This window comes from Cetorhinus maximus, chromosome 18 (assembly GCF_964194155.1).
Source record: "Cetorhinus maximus chromosome 18, sCetMax3.hap1.1, whole genome shotgun sequence".
Classification (NCBI taxonomy): domain Eukaryota; kingdom Metazoa; phylum Chordata; class Chondrichthyes; order Lamniformes; family Cetorhinidae; genus Cetorhinus; species Cetorhinus maximus.
The window spans coordinates 198,646-220,946 of NC_135896.1; the positions used below are offsets into that span (position 1 = coordinate 198,646).

General features: G+C 45.7%; 1 protein-coding gene across 4 annotated transcripts in view; it reads right to left on the reverse strand.

The window, feature by feature from the left end:
• Window positions 1–22,014, reverse strand: part of LOC144692865 (choline/ethanolamine transporter flvcr2b-like) — an 89,377-nt gene extending 67,363 nt beyond the window's left edge. For all 4 annotated transcript variants that reach the window (XR_013579415.1, XR_013579414.1, XM_078561924.1 and 1 more), the window contains exon 1: window positions 21,457–22,014. Coding sequence is in view for 2 of the 4 variants with exons in the window: in XM_078561924.1 (XP_078418050.1) it covers window positions 21,457–21,987 (531 nt within the window). In the remaining 2 variants the exon portion in view is untranslated. The remainder of the gene's footprint in view (window positions 1–21,456) is intronic.
• Between the last annotated feature and the right edge of the window lie 287 nt (window positions 22,015–22,301).

Below are 22,301 nucleotides of genomic sequence, written 5' to 3' on the forward strand. Positions count from 1 at the left end.
GTTCCCCTCGTTGGGTGAAAATCCTGGAACTCCTTCCTAACAGCACAGTGGGTGTACCTACACCACATGGACTACAGCGGTTCAAGAAGGCAGCTCACCACCACCTTCTCAAGGGCAACTAGGGATGGGCAATAAGTGATGGCCCAGCCAGCGAAGCTCACATCCCGTGACTTAATGAAAAAAAGTAGGCCATTTGGCCCCTCGAGCCTGCTCCACCATTTGATAAGATCATAGCTGATCAGATTGAGATCTTAAATCTATTTTACTGTCTGCACCCCATAACCCTTGACCCTCTTGTCGATCGAAAATGTTTCTAACTCAGCCTTGAATAAATTCACTAGCCCAGCCTTCAGTGTATCCAGGAGGTGACAGATGCCCTGTTCAGGACAGCAAACCAATTTGTCCAATTCTACCTGGGCCCCGAAAGCCAGGCTACAAGAGCGTTGGGTTTTGTAGCAATTGCAGGTTTCCAGCATGTGCAAAGGACTATTGACTGCACACAAGTGGCCTTGACAGCGCCCTGGCAACAGCCAGTCACACTAATCAATTGGAAGTTTTCCACTCTTAGAACATGCAACTGATAAGGCAAATCCTGCATGTTTGTGCTTGGTGCCCAGGGAGCTCTCATGACGCCTACATTCTGACCTACTCCCGTGTGCCATTGGTTTTTGAAGGACCTTGGGGATTGCAGGGCTGGTTCCTTGGGGACAAGGGATACCCCCAGAAGACCAGGAAGATGACACCAGTCACTGTCCACAGAGTACTGCTGAGGAGAGGTACAATGCTGCACATGCCTCCAAGGTGCACAATTGAGCAAACAACAGGCCTCCGAATGAGGTTCAGATGTTTGGACTGCTCAGGCGGGGCTCTCCAACACTCACTAGAGCGTGTCCTGGTCATCATTGTCTGTCGCGCCCTGCACAACCTCGCACTGCAAAGGGAGGATGTCTTGGCTGAGGGGGACATGGAGGACTGAGATGTCTCCTCTGACGATGAGGATGGTGAACAGGATGGAGTTGACAGGTGCCAGGATATCGTGGAGCCACATGCAGTAGCCATAGCAGGCGTACAATGAAGCAGACAGGCCTAAGACAATCTGACAGCTAACAGTTTCCAGGCAGAGTCATTTCCTTTCCTTTTTGGTTTTCTATCCTCTTCTGGCAGGCAGGCTCCTGCAGCTTTTTGGGTCAGACATTATACTTTGCTCTCATGTACCTTGATTCATGATAGTTGAACTAAATTGCACTACTTAACATCTGAAACAAAAACAGAATTACCTGGAAAAACTCAGCAGGTCTGGCAGCATCGGTGGAGAAGAAAAGAGTTGATGTTTCGAGTCCTCATGACCCTTCAGCAGAACTGAGTATAGTTAGGAGAGGGGTGAAATATAAGCTGGTTTAAGGTGGGGGGGCGGTGGGGAGAGAGAAGTTGAGGGTGGGGTGGTTGTGGGGATAAGCAAGCAGTGATAGGAGCAGATAATCAAAAGATGTCACAGACAAAAGAACAAAGAGGTGTTGAAGGTGGTGAAATATCCAGCCCTGGCACTAAACGCACACATTAGATCCTGCACAGCACTCCATTCTCCCACAACCTCGAGCACCAGTAAGTAGAATTGAGATTTTACCCATGCCCTCACAAGTTTATTTGCATGGCAATTTGGAAGTAATATTAAACCTTACGTGGGTAGGGATGCACTCATGTCACCCTCACACCTGCTACCAGTGGGGACTGCCCTGGCTGACAACTCTTTCCGGCAGAACCAGGTAGCTGGGTCCACAGGGAGGAGCAGCATGAGAACACCATTGGGCCCCTCGAGATCGCTCCTCCATGCAGATTGATCAGGGAAGATCATGTTCCTGTACCCACCCCGATCATCACTCACCCAGGGTAAACCCATTTGCCCTGACATCTTCATCATGCCCAGAAGTGTCGAGGTTACTTTGGGTTCCACCCCTGAGAGTACCTCAGCTGCACTATGGGTTACTGAGCAGCAACCACTCCAGATGCTCCAATCACAGAGGCTCCTTGTCATGAAGCTATTAATGTATATAATATTTTAGAAAACATTTTTCTTTTAAAATAGAGGTTTAGTCTTCAGGTCTGTCTTAATTGGATTAAAGACAGCTAATCTGGGTGTTTTGATGTATACTAGTTTGATATGTAAGAGAGGTAGAGGGCATTTGCATTTTTTGAATAGAGCAGTTAAAATGTGGGGTGAAAACTGACACCTTTCTAGCAGCTACCAAGCCATATGTTTATATTACTAATAAAACTGGTACAATGAAAGGGGTTTCATTGTTAAAAGGTAAAGTTCAAAGAGGCTGGTGATACAATGAGAATTTGAATTCAATCAGTGGTGGTAGGTATAACTTCAGTAGTTTTCGGGTGTGCAGAGCAGAGGCAATGTGAGATCAAAAGGCAGCTGTAAGCCTCCAACTGGCTCCACAGTGAAAAGAACCTCATTTTGAATTTGTCAGGTGAAAATGCTTTGCCTGGTGTCTGGTTAAGTCTATGGGTTGTTGTTGCTTTAATGGAGATTAGTTTGGGTATTTGTTAAAAGTTGTGATAGTAGTAATTTGTAGTCAAGTGTATATATTTTAACCTGTGTAAATTAATAAAATGTTTCATTTAGTTTAATGTAAAACCTCGAGAACTGGTGGTTATAGGTTATGACAGTTGTTTAAAGTTTCCCTCTGGGATTTTTAAATAACTCAGCTTTACCAACTGCATTGTCATAACACTCCTGCAAGTCTCAGTCCGAGGTGGCCTTAGCATTAGTGTGAGACTATGACCTGGAATTGCGGAGACTGCAGCCAAGGTAAACATCTTTCCGGCATGGACCCAGCAGAGGCCTGTTCGAGCTGCTAATGCTTCACGTGGATGGCCTCACAGCCCTTGGCACGGTCCAGGGCACAGGCCCATTCCACTTTCCTGCACCTCATGGGCTAAGACACTGGTCATAAGACCATAAGACGTAGGAGCAGAAGTAGGCCATTCGGCCCATTGAGTCTGCTCCACCATTCAATGAGATCATGGCTGATCTGATAATCCTCAACTCCACTTTCCTGCCTTTTCCCCATAACCCTTGATTCCCTTACTGATTAAAAATCTGTCTCTCTCAGCCTTGAATATACTTAATGACCCAGCCTCTACAGCCCTCTGTGGTAAAGAATTCCATAGATTCACTACCCTCTGAGAGAAGAAATTCCTCCTCACTCTGTTTTAAATGGGTGACCCCTTACTCTGAGGTTATACCCTCTGGTCCTAGGTTCTCCCACAAGGGGAAACAACCTCTCAGCATCTACCCTGTCAAGCCCTTAAGAATCTTATATGTTTCAATAAGGTCGCCTCTCATTCTTCTAAACTCCGGTGAGTACAGGCCAAACCTACTCAACCTCTCCTCATAAGAAAATCCCTCCATACCCGGGATCAACCTAGCGAACCATCTCTGGACTGCCTCCAATGCCTGTATATCTTTCCTTAGATAAGGGGACCAAAACTGTTCACAGTATTCTAGGTGTGGCCTAACCAGTGCCTTGTATAGTTTTAGCAAGACTTCCCTATTTTTATACTCCATTCCTTTTGAAATAAAGGCCAACATTCTATTTGCCCTCCCTATTACCTGCCGAACTTGTATATTAGCTTTTTCGGATTCATGCACAAGGATCCCCAAATCCCTCTGTGCTGCAGCTTTCTTCAGTCTTTCTCCATTTCAATAATATTCAGCTCCTCTATTCTTCCTGCCCAAAGTGCATAACCTCACATTTTCCCACATTTTATTCCATCTGCCACATTTTTCCCCACTCACGTAATCTGTCTATATCCCTCTGTAGACTCCTTGTGTCATCCTTGCCTTCCCACCTATTTTTGTGTCATCTGCACACTTGGCGATAGTACATTCATTTCCTTCATCTAAGTCATTAATATATATTATAAATAATTGTGGCCCCAGCACTGATCCCTGTGGCACTCCACTAGTTACAGGTTGCCATCCTGAAAATGCCCCCTGCACCCCAACTCTCTGTCATCTATTAGTTAGCCAATCCTCTATCCATGCTAATATACAACCCACAACAACATGGGCTCTTATCTTATTAAGTAGTCTTATGGGCGGTACCTTATCAAACGCCTTTTGTAAATCCAAATATATTACATCTACTGGTTTTCCTTTATCTACCCTGCTTGTTACTTCCTCAAAGAATTCTAGTAAATTTGTCAGGCATGATTTCCCCTTCATGAAGCCAATCTACATGAAGATTAAAGTCACCCATGATTAATGTAATGCTTTTTTTACATGCCCTCATTATCTCCTGATTTATTCTCTGTCCTACAGTATAGCTTCTGTTAGGGGGCCTATAGACTACTCCCACCAGTGTCGTCTTCCCCTTGTTATTTCTTACCTCCACCCATATCCCAGTCCTTCAATGATGTCCAATGCACTTTGGTTGTAAATCCTTTATGCAAGATCTACTGCCACCTTTGATAAGGAGATGAGCAAGCCAAACAAATCTCCAAGTGAGGTCTCAACCAGGCTTCAGTCAACTGCACACACATCTCGCTAACCCTACACTCAATCCCTCTTGCAGTCAAGGCTATCTTGCCTTCTTACTCGCTGCCTTCACCTGCCTGTAGCTCAAAATGACAAATCATCACGGAAGATCAGTAATGATTGGACATGCCCTCGACAGCTTCCTCCCATATGTAGGGCAGCCTCTGGTTTTCTACTGTTAAGGAGGCAGTGTTGAGCTGCACTCTCTCAGCTCTGAAACTGCATCTACAGCGTTCGTTGCCAATCACACAGTAGATTTAACTCCTCTCGAATACTCGTGCCATCGACCCACATCTCACATCAGGGCAGTAGCAGCAAGAGCTGCAATGACCTCGCTGAACACGTTCTCAGAGGTCAGAACATGGTAAGCTGTAAGTAATGGATGCAAGATGCGTGCCCAGACCGCACACTCACAAATGATGGCCGGTGCTTAATCCTGCACATGTGGGAATATTGAGTAATCACTATGTTGACAATGTGAGACAAGTGAATCTGTAGAAGTTCATTCTCAGGCTCTGATGGTGGCCCAAATACCAGACCCTTAACTGCCTGTGATCATTAAAGCAACAAGCAGCAAGATGGAAACCTGAAAACTGCCAAACTGTGCAAGTGATTAGATATTTACAAGTGGCAAAACTACACGCATTGGTTGTACACCTGTACCTCCTGTGTGCCTTCAAAACTTCTTAATCTTTCTTTTCTTACCGCTATGTCTAAGAGCAGCCCTGACATCCACCGCTAATGTGCAGACAGCCTTCCGCCTGATATGCCCAGTTGACTCAATGTGTCCTCTGGTGGCCCGAGTGTCCTGGCATGGAGCCCCCTGGTGCCTGGCTGGCACTCCTCCTCCCTGTGGGTGCCTGTTTGCAGCTGCCTGACTCATTGAAGAGAAGGGGCACCTGGGGAGAGGTTGAGGTGCCCTGTCTCCCTCTTGCTGAGACACTGCTGCACTGCACCTCTGGCTAGAGTGATGGAGTGCAGGTCCGAGCACATATCCGGCAGCCACTGTGGGTTCTGCAGGACCTGGGCCTCCAAGGCGGCCACCACCCTTTCCATGGAGGGCAGCCAGGCGCTCGCATGCCGGAGTCACAACAGCAGACAGAACGTGGACCGACTCCTCCAGCCTTCGGTCCAATCTGCACATGGCCTCTGGCACCTCTGCCTGATGTTCCCCTGCCTGTCTCTTCAGGTCAAATTCAGAGGCTCGTCATCTGCATGGGGCTCAGTTTATTAGCATAGATAGAGGATTGGCTAACTAACAGGGAGTTGGGGTAAGGGGGACATTTTCAGGATGGCAACCTGTAACTAGTGGAGTGCCACAGGGATCTGTGCTGGGGCCATAATTATTTATAATATATATTAGTGACTTGGATGAGGGAAGCGAATGTACTATCGCCAAGTTTGCAGATGACACAAAAATAGGTGGGGAGGCAAGTGGTGAGGATGACACAAAGAGTCTACAGGGGGATATAGACAGGTTAAGTGGGTGGGCAAAAACTTGGCAGATGGAATAAAATGTGGGAAAATGTGAGGTTATGCACTTTGGCAGGAAGAATAGAGAAGCTGAATATTATTTAAATGGAGAAAGACTGCAGAAAGCTGCAGCACAGAGGGATTTGGGGGTCCTCGTGCATAAATCACAAAAAGCTAACATACAAGTTCAGCAGGTAATAGGGAGGGCAAATGGAATGTTTGAATTGTTTCAAAGGGAATGCAGTATAAAAATAGGGAAGTCTTGCTAAAACTATACAAGGCACTAGTTAGGCCACACCTAGAATACTGTGAACAGTTTTAGTCCCCTTATCTAAGGAAAGATATACTGCCATTGGAGGCAGTCCAGAGATGGTTCGCTAGGTTGACCCTGGGTATGGAGGGATTTTCTTATGAGGGGAGGTTGAGTAGGTTGGGCCTGTACTCATTGGAGTTTAGAAGAATGAGAGGCGACCTTATTGAAACATATAAGATTCTTAGGGGGCTTGACAGGGTAGATGCTGAGAGGTTGTTTCCCCTTGTGGGAGAGCCTAGGACCAGGGGGCATAATCTCAGAGTAAGGGGTCACCCATTTAAAACAGAGGTGAGGAGGAATTTCTTCTCTCAGAGGGTAGTTAATCTGTGGAATTTTTTACCGCAGAGGGCTGTAGAGGCTGGGTCATTAAGTATATTCAAGGCTGAGAGAGACAGATTTTTAATCAGTAAGGGGATCAAAGGTTATGGGGAAAAGGCAGGAAAGTGAAGTTGAGGATTATCAGATCAGACATGATCTCATTGAATGGCGGAGCAGACTCAATGGGCCGAATGGCCTGCTTCTGTTCCTACGTCTTCTGGTCTTATGTCAATCACCTACATCGATGTCCCTCTTGTTCAATATTCTTCTGTGAATTTGAATTAGTTCCTCCTTAGACCCCTCATGATTTTGAAAACTTAATCTTCCTTTTCCATTAGGAGAACATGCCCAGCTTCTACAATCAATCCACGTGACTGAGATTTCTCATCCCTGGAACCATCCTCGTGCATTTATTCTGCACCTTCTCTAATACTTGCTACATACGGCTGTTAAATTGGAGAGTATCTTTGGAGACGAAGGCCATGATTTCCTGGTCCCGCCCTAGTCAGGGATCATCACAGGCAGATTGGAAAATTTGACGGATCAGCCAAAGGTCTATTGACATTGGGTGGGAAAATCCCAGCCTAAATCTAGTTGGTACGATCAATTAAAAACACACCACCAACAACATAATCATCATACAAACCACATTAGGTAAATATTTGAGCTTCCTGGAGCTAGATGAAATTATTCAGCCGTGTTTCATTAACAGACACCCTGAATCAACAGCTCTTACAAATGCCCACATTTGTCAATCTCATTTTGCCTCAATCCTGTTTTACTTTAAATAAATTGGTTAGCATATTAAAGATGGAAAGAGGATCTTAGCTACAATGATCATCAAGAATTGCAGTAAGATAATTCCAGAAAGTTAAGAGCAAGCTACAAACACGAGTTATGTAACCAGGATGTTGATAAAACTGTAATGCTAGGCACAACCCGATATTACAACTTGGGGCCTCATTACAGTGAACACAAATATTCCTATGCAAGACCCCACAATGCAATGAAATAGCACGTTAGGGTCTTTTATATTCTCAGAGGTTTAATGTCTCATCTGAATGTCAGCAGCTCTGACTGTGTAGCACTCTCTCAGTACTGCCTTGATTTTCATGCTCAAGTGCTGAAGTGAGACTTGAACCCACAAACCTCTGACTCAACAGCTGAGAACATTACCAACTGAACTAGAACTGATACCTAAGGTTTCAGGTCAATGACCTTCCATCAGGATTCAGAAAAGAGTGAGTTGTGAATGGCTGATTTTTCAGATTGGAGGGAGGTAGATTGTGGTCCTCCTTATTGCTTAGGACCACTGCTGTTTTTCATATATATTCGCTAGGATTTGAGGAACAATTTTGAAATCTTCAGATGGCACAAAACTTGGAAGTGCTGTAAACAGTGAGGAAGATCGTAATAGACTTCCAAAGGACAGAAAGGTTGGTGGATGGGCAAATACACAGTTGATAAAATTCAACAAAAAAGTATAAGGTGATAGATTTTAGTAAGAAGGATGAGGAAGGGCAATAGAAGCTGAAGTGAATGTAAGAACTGAGAGACTGTAACTGTACACAATTCTTGAATGTTGTAGGACAGGTTAACAAAGCACTTTGTAAAGCACAAAGCTGATAAATAGAGCAGAGAACAACAGCTAAAGTGATACAAAACTTATATAAAACATGGGCTTGGCCCCTTCTGAAGTTGCTGTGTTCAATTCTGGGCACCACGCTGGAGATGTTTGAGATGAGGTTTACTGGAACAGTTCCAGGACTAAGGGATTCCAGTTACAAGGATAGGCTGGAGAAGATAGGATTGTTCTCCTTAGAGCAGAGAAGGCTGAGAAGAGATTTATTCGGGATTTGAGCTCATGAAGGGTTTAGATAGAGTAAATAAAGAGAAAACATTTCCAATGGGTGAAGGGTCAATATCATAGGGAATGGATTTAACAGCAATTGACAGAAGAACCAGTGGCGAGAGGAGGAAAATATTCTTTTGCAACGAGTGATTCGAATCTGGAACTCCCGCTAGGGTGGAAGATACAACAGTATCTTCAAAAGGAAATTAGACAAATACTTGAAAGGGAAAAAAAATGGGGAAATAGCTGGGGAGTGAGACGAACGGATTGTTCTTTGAAAGAGTCAGTGCGGAGTCAATGGGCAGACTCAATAGCCTCTTTCTGTGCTGAACTAGTTAATGATGCTAAAAGCGAAATACTACAGATGCTGGAAATTTGATACAAAAACAAAAATAGCTGGAAAAACTCAGCGGGTCTGACAGCATCTGTGGAGAGGAAGACAGTCAACGCCTCCAGCCCGTATGACTCTTCATCAGAACCCAGCTACTTTTGTTTTTGTAGTTGATGATGCTGTTGTCCAGGTATAAAGAATGCACCTGAACAAGTTACCTCAGTATTGTTAATCTGGGATGGCTGCAACATGGGGTGGAATTTTACAGCCCTTCCCACTGGCAGGATTTCCCAGTCCTGCTGAAGTCAATGGGCTTCTGACCAGCTCGCCACATTGTCTGGCCCTGCCCTGCCCCCATTGCAATGGGGCCAGAAAATTCCACCCGTCAAACTGCTATAAAACCCTCCCACACCCCAAAAAATGGACAGCAGGTGTCGCAATCTGAAATAAAAGGTCACATTGTGTATCACTTCTTCTTGATAATACTTCTCATTCAACTCCGCATTCCTCAACCCTTTCTCCTCAGGCAAATGTCATCACGGTCCTTTCCTGAGGCACCGTCATTCCCTCCCCAACAAATACATCCCCTTCAACTATTAATCCACATCTAACCTCCCCTCCCTCTCCAAAATCTTTCAATGTATTATCACCTCCCAGGCCTGTACCCTCTCAAAAAGCCAAGACCAACAAACAGTAATGTCTAGTATACGGAAATGCTACCACAGCATCATTCTTCAAAAACTTCCTTTAACTATACAGAAAAAAAATGAGCAGAATTGTGATTCATATTTAAAAACAATCCCAGTAACATTAGCCTTTGTGTTTTACTGGTACCTTTCAGTTACTAAACCAGTTGGGCTGCTTTTGAAGTGATATAATTCGCTCTTATCAATGCTAATTGGAATGTTTGCATGTGGACTCAAATTTCCACTGAGTCTACAATAGCCTGTAACAGGAACAGATGTGTGGTATAGTCACAACTTAAAGAACACCTTTAACAATCAGGGGCTATAACATGGTCAGCGCATTCATGAACTGACAGTCCTTTAAAGAAGGTTGATACTCCATGATATGTTTGCATCATTGTAATAATGAGTCTTTAAATAGTTTGTGCTTTCACAAGAGAGGCCTGGGCCCTCTGGAAATAGCACTCAGCAGGTTTCAAAAGTCAACACAGCAATTTGAAATATCCAGTAGCATGGTGAGATCACACAGTGGATTAAAGGTTAAAAACAAGCAGATTGTGAACTGCTGTTCCATCCTGGGTGGGACACTACACACTATCCTTGCAGGATTTCAGAAAGGAAAAGTAAACAACATTCTGCTACTACTTGCTATCCAATAGACATAATGGGCTGAATGGCCTCTTCCTGTGCTGTAACTATTCTATGATTCTACTCTATAAGTTGCTGGGGTACAGATGGGAGAGAAGTGGTCAAGATGAGGTGTTCAAAGATGGAGAAGGGGCTGAGAAGTAAAAGGGCAGACGTTTTCCTATCCCATAGAGTTACTGTTATTCAGGACCACAATGATAATTCACAACATGAATGCAAAACAACCGTGGACTTGAGGCTTTCTGCCTCTCAATTTTAAAATTCTCCATGACCTCACCTGCCGTATCTCTCTCATCTCCTCCAGCCCCAGAACCCCTGAGATATCTCTGCTCCTCTAATTCAGCTCTGAAGAAGAGTCATACGGACTCAAAACATTAACTCTGTTTCTCTCTCCACAGATGCTGCCAGACCTGCTGACTTTTTAATAGCATTTCTTATTTTTATTTCAGATTTCCAGCATCCACAGAATGTTTCTTTTATTTTCCTCTAATTCTGACCTTTGAGAATCCCTGATTTTAATCACTCCGCCATTGGTGGCCATGCCTTTGGCTGCCTGGGCCCCAAGGGGAGACGGTTTTGTAGTGGTGATGTCGCCGGACCAGTAATCCGGTCAACCAGGCTAATGCGCTGGGGAGACAGGTTTGAATCGCACCATGGCAGCTGGTGGAATTTAAATTCAATTAATTAATAAAAATCTGGAAGTGAATGCTGGTCTCAGTAATGGTGACCATGAAACAAATATCAACTGTTGTAAAAAACACACTAATGCCATTTAGGGAAGGAAATCTGCTGTCCTTACTTGGCCTGGTCTACGTGTGACTCCAGACCCACAGCAATGAGGTTGACTCTTCACTGCACCTCTGAAATAGTCTAGCGAGCCCCTCAGTTGTATCAAACTGCCACAGAAAAATCAAATGAAATAAAACTAGATGATTCACCTGACATTAAGCTGGGCACTGGAAACGACAGCAGCAAACCCAATCCTGTCGACCCTGCAAAGTCCTCCTTACTATCTGGGGGCTTGTGCCAAAATTGGGAGAGCTGTCCCACAGACTAGTCAAGCACTTTCACGCGCATGAGAGTCAGGCCCTGACTCTCCCTCCTCCAACCACCTGCACAGGTAGCGCTGAGCGCTTCCAGGTGTGCATCCCGCTGGGCGGGCCTTAATTGGCCCGCTCACATAAAACAGTGGCAGGCAGCCCATCATGAGCGGTGATCGGCTGCGCGCCCGCCTGTGCCTCCTCCCAACTGGCCTGCCCGATGGGGAGAAAATTCTCCCCAATGTCCCTGACACCAACAGCATCATCGCTGGGTACGTCACCATCACCATCCCACCGGCAGTGCATACAGTCGGGAGGGAGTTGCCTTCGCAGTCCTCAACACTGCCTCTGGACCACATGAAGTCAAACATGGGCAAGAAAACCTCCTGCTGATTACCACCTACCTCCACCCCCTCCTCGCCCCAAGCTGATGTTGAACACCACTTGGAGGAAGCACTGAGGGTGGCAAGGATGCAGAATGTACTCTGGGTGGGGGACTTCAATGTCCATCACCAAGAGTGGCTCAGTAACACCACTGCTGACCAGCTGGTCGAGTCCTAAAGGACATAGCTGCTAGACTGGGTCTGAGGCAGGTGGTGAGGGAAAAACATACTTGACCTCATCCTCACCAACCTGCCTGCCGCAGATGCATCTGTCCATGACAGTATCGGTAGGAGCGACCACCACACAGTCATTATGGAGATGAAATCCCACCTTCACATTGAGGATACCCTCCATCGTGCTGTGTGGCACTACCACCGTGCTAAATGGGATAGATTTCGAACAGATCTAGCAACTCAAGACAGGGCATCCATGAGGCACTGTGGGCCATCAGCAGCAGCAGAATTGTACTCAAACACAATCTGTAACCTCATGTCCCGGCATATCCCCCACCCTACCATTACCATCAAGCCAGGGGATCAACCCTGGTTCAATGAAGAGTGCAGGAGAGCATGCCAGGAACAGCACCAGACATAGCTAAAAATGAGATGTCAACCTGGTGAAGCTATAACACAGGACTACTTGCGTGCCGAACAGCATAAGCAGCAAGTGATAGACAGAGCTGAGTGATCCCATCACCAACGGATCAGATCTAAGCTCTCTGGTCCTGTCACATCCAGTCATGAATGGTAGTGGACAATTAAACAACTCACTGGAGGAGGAGGCTACACAAATATCCCCATTCTTAATGGTGGAGGAGCCCAGCACATCAGTGCAAAAGATAAGGCTGAAGCATTTGCTACAATCTTCAGCCAGAAGTGCCAAGTGGATGATCACAGATGCCAGTCTTTAGCCAATTCGATTCACTCCGTGTGATATCAAGAAATGGCTGAAGGCACTGGATCCTGCAAAGGCTATGGGCCCTGACAATATTCTGGCTTAAGTACTTAAGACTTGTGCTCCAGAACTCGCCATGCACCTAGCTAAGCTGTTCTAGTACAGCTACAATACAGGCATCTACCCGGCTATGTGGAAAATTGCCCAGGTATGTCCTGTACACAAAAAGGACAAATCCAACCCGGCCAATTACCGCCCCATCAGCCTACTCTCCATCATCAATAAAATAATGGAAGGGATCATTGACAGTGCTATCAAGTGGTACTTGCTTAGCAATAACTTGCTCACTGACACCCAGTTTGGGTTCCACCAGGGCCACTCAGCTCCTGACCTCATTACAGCCTTGGTCCAAACATTGACAAAAGAGCTGAACTCAAGAGGTGATGTGAGAGTGTTGGCCCTTGACATCAAGGCAGCATTGACAGAGTGTGGCATCAAGGAGCCCTAACAAAACTGGAGTCAATGGGAATCAGGGGGAAATCTCTCCACTGGTTGGAATCATGCCTAGCACAAAGGAAGATGGTCATGGTTGTTGGAGGTCAGCCATCTCAGCTCCAGGACATCACTGTAAGAGTTCCTCAGGGTAGTGTCCTCAGCCCAACCATCTTCAGCAGCTTCATCAATGACCTTCCTTCCATCATAAGGTCAGAAGTGGAGATGTTCGCTGATGATTGCACAATGTTGAGCACCATTCGCGACTCCTCAGGTACTGAAGCAGTCCATGTCCAAATGCAGCGAGACCCAGACAATATCCAGGCTTGGACAGTCAAGAGGCAAGTAACATTCATGCCACACAAGTGTCAGGCAATGACCATCTCCAACAAGAGAGAATCTAACCATCACCCCTTGACATTCAAAGGCATTACCATCACTCAATCCCCCACTATCAACATCCTGGGGCTGCCATTGACCAGAAACTGAACTGGGCTAGCCATATAAATACTGTGGCTACAAGAGCAGGTCAGGTGCTGGGAATCCTGTGACGAGTAACTCACCTCCTGACTCCCCAAGGCCTGTCCATCATCTAAAAGGCACAAGTCAGGAGTGTGATGGAATACTCCCCACTTGCCTGGATGAGTGCAACTCCCACAACACTCAAGAAGCTTGACACCGTCCAGGACAAAGCAGCCCACTTGATTGGCACCACATCCATAAACATTCACTCCCTCCACCACCGACGCACAGCAGCAGCAGTGTGTGTACCATCAACAGTTCTCTTTTTAACCTTTCTGAAAACGCAGAAGTTTACAACATTGATAATGTTCAAAACAACTTGCCTGTACCAGCTTGTTGCTCGAGCAATTGAAAACTAATCTAACTGCAGCTCTCTCAGTCCACACTCCCTCACTTTAAACACTTTTCCAAGTTTCCTTAAATGCGTAGCAGTATGTCTGAAGCACACATTCTCATTCAACATCTCTCCTTACTCCTAGTAACAATCTCAAATTCATAACTTTTTGTTATTGACTCCCTAGCCAGAGCAAAGAGCATCTTCCCAGTTACTACCAATATTTCCAGAATTTTCAAACTTTATTAAATCTGTTTCAAAGAAACTATTCCCAGTATCTTGTGTCTTCTCATAGTTATAGTTTCTTATCTTCTAAGCAGTGAGAAACATTGGAGAGAGCTCTCTCCTAAGATGCTGTCTCTTCTGCTGAATGTTTCCAACATTTTCTGCTTTTATCTCAGATTACCAGCATTCACTGTATTTTGGTTTTGTTTTATTTTAAAATTGCTTTTGTAAGGCATGTTGGCTAAACTGAACACAATTGCCTAGAATTTCTGTGACATCACAATGTTAGTGGCCATGTGCCAACTTTACCTGTGTTAGGGTGTGCCTCTCACACCAACCTTTTTATGGAATATTAAAATCACTTCGGTATGCTACCCAACCCCCACCCCCACCCCCACCCCAACCACCCCCCTCCCCAAACCCTACCCCCGCAAACCACTCCCACCAACCCCCCGAAGAGTCTGTCTGAAACAGAGGGACAATGATAGGCGGCTGTGACAGACATACATAGGAACAGTAATAGTCCATTCAGCACCTCGAGCCTGTTCCGTGTAGTTATGCCTGCAGCCTCCAATGTCTAGTAAAAATTCAAAATATCCAAGTCCACCACTTTGAGAATACCTCCACACACTTTGTGATCATTTAAATTTCAACAGGCTCCTGTTGACCCATTGGAAATCCCTAAGTAATGAGAGTAGGATTGAAACCCAGCAAGTCCTGTAGCACCAGGACACCAGCCTGGACTTAGGTTTGTGAGGAGTTAATTGTGGTTGAAATTAATTGAAATTTTTGTCACAGAAGAAGAGTTTCTTGAAAGGAGCTTTAGTTAGAGAAGAGATGAATGGGAAAACAGGGGTACAGTGATCTAGTGGTTATTGTATAGTATTACTGCATTCACAATCTGGAGCTCAAACTCCACCATGGCAAGTTGAGAATTTTAATTCAATATACCGAGGAATTTGTGGACTGGCACCAGGTAAAATGGCCATGGACACTTCTGGATTGTCATAAAATGCAAGGAAGAGTTTCTGCCACCTAGCTATGCCTACATGTGATGACAATACCGTACTATAGAAGTGACTCATTGCCTAGTAGGGCCTTGTAGTGATATCAAGAAGGATGTTCCATTTGAATTTAAATCAGTGAGATAACTGAGATGCGGCAATGTTCAAAACTCTTGAAGGACAGTCTAAAGGAGCAATATTAACATTCTATGGAGAACGTTGTGTCCTATAGACGTCCACCTCACCACCTGTACAGAATTGCATGGTTGAAACAGCAAAACTGGCAGATTGGGATTTTCTCTGGATCTGACAGCAGTTTAAGCAGCATTTCTCATGCATGAAACCCTCTACTTCCACTTAAAAACAATTATATTGTCTTTCAGGCCAACTGAGGGCACACTTTCTGGAGTTTTTACAATGTTCCAAATACAAATTAAGCGCTGGAGTTTTCAGGGGTATCAGTTTATCCCTTCACTGATTTTCCTTTGGTTTTGATAATAAAACCTGGAAACAATTTTAAATTTTTAAAATGTTTTTAAACCTATAATTCAGATTGCTTTAATGACCTTTAGCTTATTACTGCTACCAATGCCCCTAGTTCAACCATTTTATTTTAACTCTGACATACATCTAATTTTGGCCCTTTAACCACCCTATCTGACTGTTCAAGTAATGTGACACTCCTTGTGGTGCTGCATTCTTGGCCAAGTCCTGATCATCGCCATCACCCTGTTTGTTTGTATGCACTGGCTCGAGGTCACCCTGTCACTCCCTTTCCCTCCCACCACCTCAATTTGGTTTAAATGCTGGGCAATAGCTATTTGTATTCTTAACAAACCCCCAGCTGCCCCGATTATTTAGCTGACAAGTACCAGCAGAATTTTTCATCTTTATTTTCAGATGATTTTGATACATATACACCCATATAACACATAACATACAAAACACATAACATACATAACATATATATAACATATATACAACATATATAACACATATATCATACATAACACATATAACATATATATAACATACATATGGCACCCATGTAAGAGAAGCTGTCCAGCTACTTTCTAAAACCAGCTGAGCAAGGAGGCCGGAATCAGAGGGACAGAGGCTGGTGCGCTCTGGAAGATTACAGCAGCAGAGAGGAGCAATGTCATGGAAGAATTTAACAGTGACAATAAAAATGTAAAATTTGAGGCCCCAAGAGTGGCCAGCAAGGTCAAGAATGATGAGCAATACTTGACACAGGATATCACCTGCACAATTTTGGATGAGCAGAATAAAATGCCTTCAGTATTCCCAATCAACTGATTCCTGGGATGGAGGGTTATCTTATGAGGAAGTGTTGGGATAGGCTGGGCCTATATCCGCTGGAGTTTAGAAGATTGAGAGGTGATCTCATTGAAACGTATAAGATCCTGAGGGGATTTGACAGGGTGGTTGCTGAGGGGATGTTTCCCCTTGCAGGAGAGTTTAAAAAATAAGGCACCCCCCCCATTGAAGTTGGAGATGATAAAAAAATCTTTCTCGTAGAGGGTCACGAATCTTTGGAACTCTCTTCCTCAGAGAGCGGTGGAGGCGGGGTCAATGAATATTTCTAAACCAGAGGTAGATAGATTCTTGACTAACAAGGGAGCCAAAGGTTATCAGGGGTGGGAGGAAAGTGGAGTTAAAGCCACAATCAGATCAGCCATGATCTTATTGAATGGTGGAGCAGGCTCGAGGGGCCGAATGGCCTACTCCTGCTCCCAATTCATATGTTTGTATGTTCGTATTTGAAGGAAATTGTTGCTATAAGCCAAAGACATTATACTTGACCTTGATAGCTAACAAATGAGAGAATATTTACTGTGTTCGGTTTTTAGGTAGGCAGAGAGGGGTTTTACCAGAATGGTACGGGACCTCAGTCCTGTGGACAGCTGGGAAAAGTTGGAGGGATGGTTAAGAGACATTTGATAAATAAGTTCAAAATTATGAGGGGTTTTGAAAGAGAGTAAATTAACCATCTCCAGAGAGCTGGCACAGGCACATTTAGCTGAATGGCCTCCTCCAATTCTGTAAGATGTTAACTAAGATTAAAGATGCTGACATGAAAAAAGAAGCCACGGCTCAATCTCAAAGCTTTAACGATGAAATGGGTTAACTGAAGAAAATCTGGTTCAAACCTTGTAGAAACCGGAAGAGGGCAGAAAACTGAAAATTACTGAAAGCAAACTTAGAACAAAATGCATAATCTATCAATCAAATATTTGTATTTCAGGTCAAAGGTCAGAAGGCATGACTGAAGTACTAAATGAGTACTCTGCATCTGTCTTCAATAAAGAGGGTGCTGCCAATCTAGCAGTAAAGGATCAGGGATAGAGAAATTGGATAGGAGTGAAATTAATAAGGAGAAGTTATTTAAAAAGCTGCCAGAGCTCAAAGTAGAATAGTCACCCGGTCCAGATGGGATGCATCCTCGGTTACCGAGGGAAGCGAGGGTGAAAATTGTGGAGGCTCTGAGCACATCCTTCCAATCCTCCTGAGATATGGGCAAGGAGTGGCCGAAGACAAAAAGGAACATTTTTAATGATGAGAATCATGTAATTATAAACCTTTTAATCATCTGTAATGAATGCAAATGCTTCCAGGCCACTTTAGAGGGTTGAAATTATTAGACTTCAAACGGGCAGAGATATTAGTTTTCCCTTTGTTTACCTTCTATTACCATCAATACTGTGGACCAATGCATTTGTATCAAATCACCAGTGACCCCAGCATTTCAGCATTCAATGCAGTTAGTGCATCGATCTCTTGGTCCTCCTTTGCTGAATTCTAAACTGCTCCCAATCCTCAGGTTTGCTACTTTTTCTAGCGACTTCATATGACTCTTCTTTGGATCTAATACTATCTTTAATTTCTTTTGTTAGCCCCGGTTGGGCCGTTTTTCCTGTTGTGTTTTTATGCCAGGAAGGAATGTATAACTGTTGCAATGCGTACATTCCTTCCTTAAATATTAGCCATTTCCTATCCACTGTCATGCCTTTTAATGAGGTTCCCCAATCTGTCTTAGCCAACTCACACCTCATACCTTCGTAGTTTCCTTTGTTCAGATTTAGGGTCCTATTTTCAGATCGGACTACTTCACTTTCCATTCTAATGTTGCTGGTTCTGATATGGACCACGACCCCTGGCTGTTCACCTACCCCCTTCAGAATGTACTGCAGCCGCTCAAGTGCCATCCTTGACCCTGGTGCCAGGGAGGCAACTTTACCATCCTGGAGTCACATCTGCAGCCGCAGAAACGTCTGTCTGCTCCCCTTACGATAGAATCCCCTATCATTATTGCTCTCCCATTTGTCCCCCCCACTCCCCCACCCTCCCCTCACAGAATCACAGTGCAGAAGAGGCCCTTCGGCCCATCGAGTCTGCACCGACATGTGAGAAACACCTGACCTACCAACCTAATCCCATTTACCAGCACTTGGCCCATAGCCTTGAACGTTATCCCCTGTGCAGCTGAGCTGCTCATTGTGCCACGGACTTGGCTCTTGCTGCATTCCCCTGAGAAACTATCTCCCCCAGCAGTATCCAAAATGGAAAATCTGTTAGAGATGGCGATGGACCCAGGGGACTAGTGCATTACCTGCCTAGTGCTTTTACTCTGACTGGCTGTCACCCATTCCCTTTCTGCCTGTGCACTCTTTACCTGCAGTGTGACCACCTCACTGTACGTGTTATCCACAAAGATCTCATCCTTGTGGATATTCCACAGTGACTCCAGCCCCAGCTCCAGCTCAGAAAAGCGGATTTCGAGTAGCTGTAGCTGGAGACACTTCCTGCAGATGTGGCCACCCTAGACACTGGAAGTGTCCCTGACTTCCCACATCGCACAGGAGGAGCATTCCACGTGGCCAAGCTGCCCTGACATGACTTACCCTCAAATTACTCCCTTAACTTTTGCTTCCTCTAGTTCAGAGAATATTAAGTACAATAGAAATACTCACCAGGTCTTACTTACTAAGGCTGCCGCTCTTCTTTCTGAGGAAAGGTAGAAAATAAAAGGTTCACCTCCTTCCCTCTTCACTGAACTCCCTCACTCACCAAACTCCAACTTAAACACTCTAACGTAGCCCAAAGCAGCACTCCAGTACAGACAAGGCAACACATCAGATGCCCTGCTTTTATGCTCTCTGAGAGCGATAGTGAATAGTTGAGAACAATAGTGAACAGTTGAGAGTCATAATGATTAGTTGAGAGTGGTAGTGAACAGTTGAGAGCGATAGAGGATAGCTGAGAGCGATAGAGGACAGCTGAGAGCGATATAGAACAGTTGTTTGAAATATCAATAAGAACATAGAGCAGGGGTAGGCCATTCGGCCCTTCGAGCCTGCTCCACCATGCAATAAGATCATGGGTGATCTGACTGTGGTCTCAACTCCACTTTCCTGTCTGTCCCCCATAATGAGGCTTAATGTCGAGGGCTAAAGCCGAGGTTTAATGCTGGGGGTTAATGCTGAGGTTTAATTCTGGGGGTTAATGATGAGGTTTAATGCTGGGGATTAATGTTGATGACTAATGCTGAGGGTTAATGCTGAGGGCTAATGATGGGGATTAATGCTGGGGATTAATGCTGGGGATTAATGCTGAGGGTTAATGCTGTTGGTTAATGCTGAGGGTTAATGTTGAGGGCTAATGCTAAGAGTTAATGCTGAGGTTTAATACTAATGTTTAATGCTGAGGGTTAATGCTGAGGATTAATGCTGAGGGCTAATGCTGAGGGCTAATGCTAAGGGTTACTGCTGAGGGTTACTGCTGAGGGTTAATACTAATGTTTAATGCTGAGGGTTAATGCTGAGGGTTAATGCCGAGGGTTAATGCTGAGGGCTAATGCTGAGGGTTAATACTGATGTTTAATGCTGAAGGCTAATGCTGGGGATTAATGCTGAGAGTTAATACTGATGTTTAATGCTGAGGTTTAATATTAATGTTTAATACTGAGGGTTAATGCTAAGGATTAATGCTGAGGTTTAATACTAATGTTTATTGCTGAGGGTTAATGCTAAGGATTAATGCTGAGGTTTAATACTAATGTTTAATGCTGAGAGTTAATGCTGGGGATTAATGTCCAATTTTGTGATCCAGAGGACGGAACGCTACCAACTGACCAAAACAAAATTAACTTCTAAAATGCTCAAATAATTCATTGAAAAATGCACCAGAAAAGCAGATAAAACAGAAACGAGCGAAAAGTAACTTTCCCAATGACTCGCTGTGTGGACCTGGGAGAAACTCTGTCCGGACTGGATTTATTGCAATGAACTTTAATCGGTGATAATGTACAGGTAAGGCAGAGGGAAACACTGAGTGTTGCAAATAGGAGGATTGCCGAGTGGGGCCGGCGCCCAGAGACCAGGCGAAAAGCCTTTTCTGCTGTTTGACTTTTCACCGATTGCCCAGTCAGTGAAAGTGTGAATCACTCTCAATGTTTCAGTACCACCCGAGCTGGTTTGGGAAGCTGATGTGGAGGCTGGAGCTCAAACTGGAGCAATGAGATCCTCCGGTGCTAAAATGTGAGCGTTTTGCAGGGTTGGGACACACTTGCCTGTTTCTGACGGGTCTGGAATAGTCTAAACATAAACCCATTCAAACCAGGGATAACCCTGAATCAAACCAGGAATCAAACCCTGAATCAAACCAGGAATCAAATCCTGAATCAAACCAGGAATAACCCTGAATCAAACCAGGAATCAAACCCTGAATCAAACCAGGAATAACCCTGAATCAAACCAGGAATCAAACCCTGAATCAAACCAGGAATAACCCTGAATCAAACCAGGAATAACCCTGAATCAAACCAGGAATAACCCTGAATCAAACCAGGAATCAAACCCTGAATCAAACCAGGAATCAAACCCTGAATCAAACCAGGAATCACCCCAATGCCCCCCCGACAGGACCGGGCTGAGCTCCTGCCCCAGGGGCTGAGGGAAATACTCGCTGCCAATGTGATCCCTTCAGCTTGTGCGGAGGGAGAGGGTGGATTTATTGCCCTGTTATGGGGAGGGTTCGCTCAGCAACATCTCCGCCACTTTTCTCAGCGTTTTTCCCGCTCCGACCCCGGGGTTTTGGAGACGGAATCGGTGAGAGGCAGGGAAAGGGACGCCGCTCGGCCCGTCCTGTCGCTGCTGGCCCTGGGAGACGGAATTGGTCAGAGGTGGGGAAAGGGACGCCGCTCGGCCCGTCCTGTCGCTGCTGGCCCTCGGAGACGGAATTGGTCAGAGGCAGGGAAAGGGACGCCGCTCGGCCCGTCCTGTCGCTGCTGGCCCTCGGAGACGGAATTGGTCAGAGGCAGGGAAAGGGACGCCGCTCGGCCCGTCCTGTCGCTGCTGGCCCCCCCGCTTACCTGGTTTCCGAAGACGGCGATGGAACAGGCGGTGGACACCTCGTGTGCCCCGAACCAGACGGAGGCGATCCGGGACGGCATCCCCAGGATGAAGACCTGCGCCACCCCGCACACCGCCTGGCCGAAGAAGGTGACGGCGAAGAGGTCTGGCCGGACACTGGCGATTTTGATCCAGGCCCCGCAGCAGTTGAGGCCGCAGCCGCAGAGCGCGATGACCCTCAGGCCCTTCTTGTCCAGCAGCCAGGTCACCGGGAAGATGATGGGAATGTAAGCCACGAAATAGATCATGGAGAGCCAGTCTATGGTGAAGGAATCGACATTGTAATACTTCATGATAATGTTATTGATGATCCCATACTGGATCCACTGGAAAGCGTTACACAGAGAGTAGGAACTGAAGAGGAAAACGATCACCCATCTCCTCCTGTACAGCCTGATGCTCAGCTTCTGCTGCTTGGGGCTCGGCTTCTTCATGTCGTTCAGGTAACCAGAGCCCGGGGGGCTCCTGCCCTTCTCCTCAAACTGGAACATAACCAGCAGGAAAGGCCTGGGAGAGCTCGGTACCCTCACCTACCCTCACCTACCTCCCCCTCCTCCTCCAAACCCCCCCCTACCCGCCCCCTGCACACACCCGGGGCTTTGCCTGACTGGAGGGTTTGAAGGGGCGGCTGTGGCTGTGGCTGGGACCGGGACCGGGACCGGGACCAGGCTCTGCCTCTCTCCTGCCGGGCTGAGTCCTCCGCCTGGTCTCCCTGCCGCAGTCTCGGCTCCTGCAAGCGAGTCACAGACGCGAGTCCTGAGTGTGTGTGTGAGAGAGAGGGAGAGAGAGAGGGAGAGAGAGACTC